The sequence below is a fragment of the Delphinus delphis genome, chromosome 13 (genome assembly GCF_949987515.2).
Source record: "Delphinus delphis chromosome 13, mDelDel1.2, whole genome shotgun sequence".
NCBI classification, from domain to species: Eukaryota; Metazoa; Chordata; class Mammalia; order Artiodactyla; family Delphinidae; genus Delphinus; species Delphinus delphis.
Window position 1 is genome coordinate 74,127,284 of NC_082695.1, and position 6,000 is coordinate 74,133,283.

The following is a 6,000-nucleotide window of genomic DNA, read 5'->3' on the forward strand; positions in this document are numbered from 1 at the left end:
CTGGGCCAGCCTACAATTGGAGAGGCAACTAAAAACAGCTGACGTGTGACTGCTATAAACACCCTCAGGGTTTCTGGCTAGGGTCTGAATTTGCTCTTTCAAAAATGTCTACTGCAAAGCTCAAAACTCAGCAGATGTCTACTGAGCGCCCAGCTTGTGCACTCACCACGCCAGACTTGGGGAGACACAGCAGCGAGCCTGAGCGGCAGCACTCACTGAGCGCTTCCTATGTATATCAACTCATTTACATCTTCACTATAACCCTATCACTGCAGTACTAACGTGACCCTCATTTACTTAAAGGAGAGCACTAGAGTACAGATTGAGAAATGTTCAAGGTCACAGAAGCAGTAGAGCTGGAATTCAAACTGGGGAAGAGAGTTTCTACTGTGGATGTTTTGACATCAAAGCCCTGTGTAGCGACTTAGAAACCTGCCAGATAGCACATTCTCCAGCCCTTCCTCCAATGGAAACTTAGCTAAAGTCCGGGGCTCTCCCTCTGGTGGTGCCGCCCTAACTAAGCCACCTTCTTGCTCTCTAATTTCCAAATAAACATATTTGCAGAAATATGTTAACTTCCACATTTTAATTGAGATAATGCAACAGTGCTGCCAAACCCTAAGTGGGAGTTTTTGCATCCCCATATCATTATTTCCCATGGGAACAGGACCCTCATGAGACAGCACTGATGGGACAAATACAGCTGAGAGCCTCTACTTGTAGGTCTGTGAACCACAGAGCTGAAGATCACAGCTAATGCAACAAACACCGAACATTCTGTTAAAGAACCACGTTGAAGGACAATCAAGTCTTCTCCCGCCCATAAAGCCATTCGTAGCTGCTTCTAATCTCTTCCCCATCAGAGTATAAACTACACAGTTTTGAACTCGATCATGTACATTGTATACTGGTTACAGTCGTAGAGGCCTCGGTCTAAGACTCAAGTCTGTAAAACGTGACCAGGGACTACGCTCAAGCATTTTCTAGGAATATGTTAAGCGCATAACAGAGGCTCAAGTCCTTAATTGATTAATGGATCCAAAGAGTTAATTAGCACATGTTTATTGGACACAGGCTCACTCAATACAAGTTGATTTCTTGATGTTTCCTACACTCATGTTATTTCTAAAAAGACTATCATTTTCTTGATGAGACCCCCATAAAGAAAAGGTAAACACAGACCTTTCGTTCAAAAACTACATCGTCTGGGAAAGGAGGAAAAAAGTTAACTTGTAGGAAGAACTTTTAATAGCCACAGAGGGGTAAGTGCCATTATAACTTTATGGGCTTGCTTTGGCTAGGATAAATTTAGAGTCTAGATAAATCACACACACTCTGAAATCTTAACTACTGGTAAAACGATACGCTCCATGTCAGAGCGTAGCGCTGAGCAAACATGCCCTCTACGATGAAGCTGCCAAAGGCGTTCGCTCAGTGTTTCATCAGCTTTGGGGACTTGGCTCAATGCACACTGGGGTAGAGTCCCTAGAGACGGACCCTGTGATTACGATGAAATCCTACAAGGAAGGAAAGCTATGCATGTAGGAACCAACGTCGTGTATAACACGGTAAGGGAAGCTCAATTGTTTGAGACAGATCAAGAGCAGCGGTAACTCAGAAAACCACTGCGGTCACAGGGGCTGCTAGAGTTATCTACTTCTTTCGAGTTTATAGCCTCTAAATGTATAGTTTTCTTCCTTACTTAGATGTCAGATTTGGAAAGTTCAGCCACATCTGTAGACACCACCGGGATGATGAAAGGGCCCAGACTTTGAACTCAGACAAACCTGGGTCTGACCTCGAGTCTCCCGTGGATTAACTTTGCGACCCTGGGCAAGCGGACTTAATCCGAGCTTCGGTTCTCTCTGTAAAACTGAGGCAACGCACATGCTACAGAGTGGCTTTGAGGATTACAGCTGTATGTATGTAAAGTGCATAGGACACTGGTGAATACACAGTAAATCTTCCAACTGTCATTTCATATAAGGCTTAAGTGGAAAGGTGCTGCTTACGTAAAACCATGGAGAACAGAAGTGTACAAGCGTGGTGGGGTCCAGGACAGAGTATTCCGACCCCATCTCTTTTCCATATCACCTCAGTCTCCATATGACTTTTAGGAATAATGGCAAATCAGACGTTACATCTACTATACCTCCATGTCCATGGGTTTTCAAAAGCCAGTGTTAAAAGACCACCTTCTAAATTCAGGAGTGACTTCCGGTATACATTCTCTTCAGCAAAAAGCCATTCACCAGAGACATCTGCTAAGAGTGGGATTCTAGGCAGTCAGAAAGCATTCCCAGAACAGTAGTAGCTCTGCTACGTTACTTTCACTTTAATTAAGGGTCAGCCAACAGTCCACGAGTCCGATTTCCTGGAAGGCTGGTTCTTTGTCTGATTTTAAGTTACTGTGGTAGAAGAGCTAACTCACTTGCAGGGGCCTCTGAGCTCCAGAGGATCTGTCCAAACAGGTCTGCACCATGACTCTGGTTACTATAGCAGCGCTTCAAGCCTTAATGCGTATCTCGTTCACATGCAAGTTCTGATTCAGGAGTTCTGGGCAGGGGCCTGAGACAATACAAGCTCCCAGAAGACGCCCGTGCCAGACCACACCGGGAGTAGCAAGGGTCTACAGGGCCAGGACAATCAGAATTCACAGACCGAAGAGCACACAGCATTCCTCCATTCTTGGGGCTAAAACGGGGGCAGGAACTGCCAACTGTCTTTAGGAAGGTACTAAACTATAGCAATTGTATCAGACTAATGAAGTACACACAGAACTCTTAAAGGAAAACCAAAGAAACAACATTCACAGGGACCATTACCATTTTCTTCAGCTGAAAACATCCTCCCACTCCTCTAAGCTCTTTTCTCCTACAAATAAGATATCCTTTTTGTTAGCTCTCTAAGCTGTTTCTTTGAGTAGCTGTTAATGAAAACATATCAAGACACTGCTAATGTCTCCTACAGAGGCTTAGTGCAGAAAAACACCAGTTTTTAAATTCTGTTAAAAAATAAAAAGCAACAAGTAACAGCTGAACGAATGAAATCAGCTTCGAACACTAATCAGGCACCCATGGTTTCTGAAAATCGGACGTGCCTTCTGTAACTGTCACCGACTTATGTGCAGTCTACCCTTCAGGGACCAAATAAATGAGCAAACCGTCTCAGGGATACGTTCCATGTTAGATTACAGGTTTTATGCTGCGGTGACAGGGGAAAAAATGTGTCCTAAGAAATAGTGTGGATGAAACACAGGGCTAGCACCAGGTCAGGTCTCCAGATGGGTGACCTTGCTTACCCAGTTAACCTCTCCAAGTCTTCACGTGCCAACTGAACCATACTCCCTCTTCCCCACTAACTCACATGTCTCGTTCAGTGTCACCACCCACTTCCCAGAGAAGGCGCCCTTCCCAAGGCTAAGACTTGACCGTTGCTTCACTTAAGCAGCATGGTACGTGATGTAACTGATGGTGCCTTTGTACCCCTAAACTGACCAGCCCTGTAACCACTTACACCTGAACCTTTGAGCACTTTTTTTGGTTTTTTTTTTTTTTTTTTTAACAGCTCAAAGGATTCATCTGCTACCGCATCATTAGTGCAACTTCCTTCTCTTTCAAGTTCACTTTTGAGGATTGCTGTGTTACCTTATACTACCCAATAGTCAGCCTAGCACCCCAAACAGTGCACGATTCCCAGAGACAGAGATGGAGTCTGGTGGAGTGTGTGATCCCTGTACCTCCCACAGAACCTTTAAAAAGCAGGCAACTGATAAGCGCTTATGGTGGGTACCTCCTTCCAAGGAGGGCACTGGCACAGAAGCCTATGGTGACAAGTCAACCCTCACCTCCAGAAATTACAAGCAGGGAACACTGATTCACCTTGAGAATCAGAACCACCTGGGAGCATTTTTCACAGTATAGAATCCCTAGCCCTATTCATGCTTAGCTTTAACAAGCACCCAGGCTCTGTGAGCTGAATTTTCAGGAAGACTGATCCTCTTCTTGTGGCTCAACCATCTTGACGCTTTTCGCTTTCACTTAACCCAAGTCATGCCCGCAGTCCTCCCCCATCCTCCTGCCCACAGAGGCCGTGACACTGTTACACTCTGTCCTGGCAGAAAGTCAAAAGATAGCCAAGAACCAAGGATTTCCTGGTTGTATGCCTTTAGGTTTTCAAAACAAACGCAAAAACAGCCATTCACCTTTGTTATGCCGCATAGTTTACACCCACCATCCGACCCGCTTTCTTTACGAAACTTTCAACGTTTCCTCCAACCATCACGCAAATATTCGAGGAAGCAGTAAACCACCTCCCCTCAGGTTCTAAGAGCACGAACTCTAGGTGCCGCCGCCACTCAGTTGCCCATCATTGCTCCGGCGCAGAAACCACACGCAAAAGAAAAGAACGCGTTTGCACCGAGGGGCACTCACCCAGCACCTACCACCGTGGCCCCGGTCCCCGAGCGGATCTCCAAGCCCCTCCTGCGCGGCGCCGCCTCCCCGAACAGCCCGGGCGCGCACGGACGGAGTCGGTGGAGCCCCGACACTTACCTGAAGCACGTCGTGAGCTCGCCTGAAGGCTTCAGACACGGGTATGTGGTCGTGACGATTTTGTTTTCCGAGCAAATTTCTCTGTGGAAAAAGTTGGAGGAACTTCATTGGTTCTCCGCTGGAGAGCGGAGGACAGCGCGCGTTGGGCATCCGCGTCCCGCGCGGCGACCAGGCGCTGGTTCCCCCAACGCGGGCGCGGAGCGGACTCCAGGGTCAGGGGTGGACCCGGCGAGGGTCCAACGCAGGGAGCCCAGGCCCAGGGGAAAGAAAAGGTGAAGAAACGGGGCACTGGAGGGCGGCAGGAAGGCGGCGCGCGGGTATCTCGGTGCCCCGACCCACAGATGGAGGAGCCAGGGCTAAGGGCGCGGAGGGTCTCACCCGGGAGCAGAGTTTAACGTCAGCCAGAACAATTGAGCGCCCGGGGAAGCGAGGGCGTGAGGCTCACCGCTGTGGGGGGGAAGAGGCACCGGCTGCACCCCAAGAGCCGCGGCGCACCAAGCAGGGACCGGCAGCGCTTACCTGTCGCCGTCCTCGGGCTCCTCTCGGTAGCTCCACGTGTGTCCCAGCGCCAGGAGCAGCAGAAGCGGACCCAGGCTCTTGCCCAGCTGCCCCCTCGCCGCTCCTCCCCGGCTCGGAGGCGGCGGCACCATCAGGGAAGCTCCCGGCTTCTTCCCGGCGCCGGAGCTCTCTCCCCGCCCTGCGCCCGGCTCCTCCGCGTCCACCGCCGCCTTCCCTCTCCCCGGCAGGGGGCGCCCGAGGGCGGGGGCGTTTGCGCCACCTGCGCGAGGCACCGGGGCTGGTGGCGCCGTGGTGTTGAGGAGGATTAAGGCTAGGGATTGGGGTGCAGACTGCCAGCTCCGAAGAGAGGCCGGGAAATGGGGCGCCTGCGGTGCCTAGCTGGCGCGACGGTCGCGGGGTCCAGGCCGTCTCGCTCGGGAGGTTCACGCCGGAGAGACGAACTCGCTCCACGCGGCCTGGGGCGGCGCCCTTGCCGCCTGCTTCTTCCTCCGCCGGGCGCCGCGCGCAGGGTGCGGAAAGCAGGCGACAGCTTGCATTTTACCCCGGGGTCGCACGCCCGGGAGGAGGAGCCGATTCTCACCCCGGGAAAAGGGAGGGGGAGCAGAGGGGTTAATAAGCTTCCTTCCTGTTGTCGGTTGCTTTCCAAGGACCCGGGTCAGGCTAATCTTTGGCTTCTCCCCTCGAGCGCCTACACTGTCCTTTCCCGCTACCTCGGTTCTCCTTAGTAGAATAAGGGAGGAAGGAGGAGGTGAAGGCTCCAGCGGCTCTCCCAAACTGCCTTCTCTGAAACCTGAAATGGTTTCACCATTTCTAGAGCGTGGTCTGTCTTCATTAAAGCTTCTTAGTCCTCCGGTCGAACAAGCAACGAGCTCTCATCAGCTCTTTCTGGGGGCCGGGGGGTTTAAATCCTCTTGCCCTGAGCAGCTTT

General features: G+C 50.8%; 1 protein-coding gene across 1 annotated transcript in view; it reads right to left on the bottom strand.

Moving 5' to 3' along the window:
• Window positions 1-5,537, bottom strand: part of CCBE1 (collagen and calcium binding EGF domains 1) — a 235,653-nt gene extending 230,116 nt beyond the window's left edge. The window contains exons 1-2 of the mRNA XM_060029157.1: window positions 5,073-5,537; window positions 4,554-4,634 (exon numbers count right to left, since the gene is read on the bottom strand). Of these exons, the coding sequence (XP_059885140.1) occupies window positions 4,554-4,634; window positions 5,073-5,203 (212 nt within the window). The 5' untranslated portion in view covers window positions 5,204-5,537. The remainder of the gene's footprint in view (window positions 1-4,553; window positions 4,635-5,072) is intronic.
• Between the last annotated feature and the right edge of the window lie 463 nt (window positions 5,538-6,000).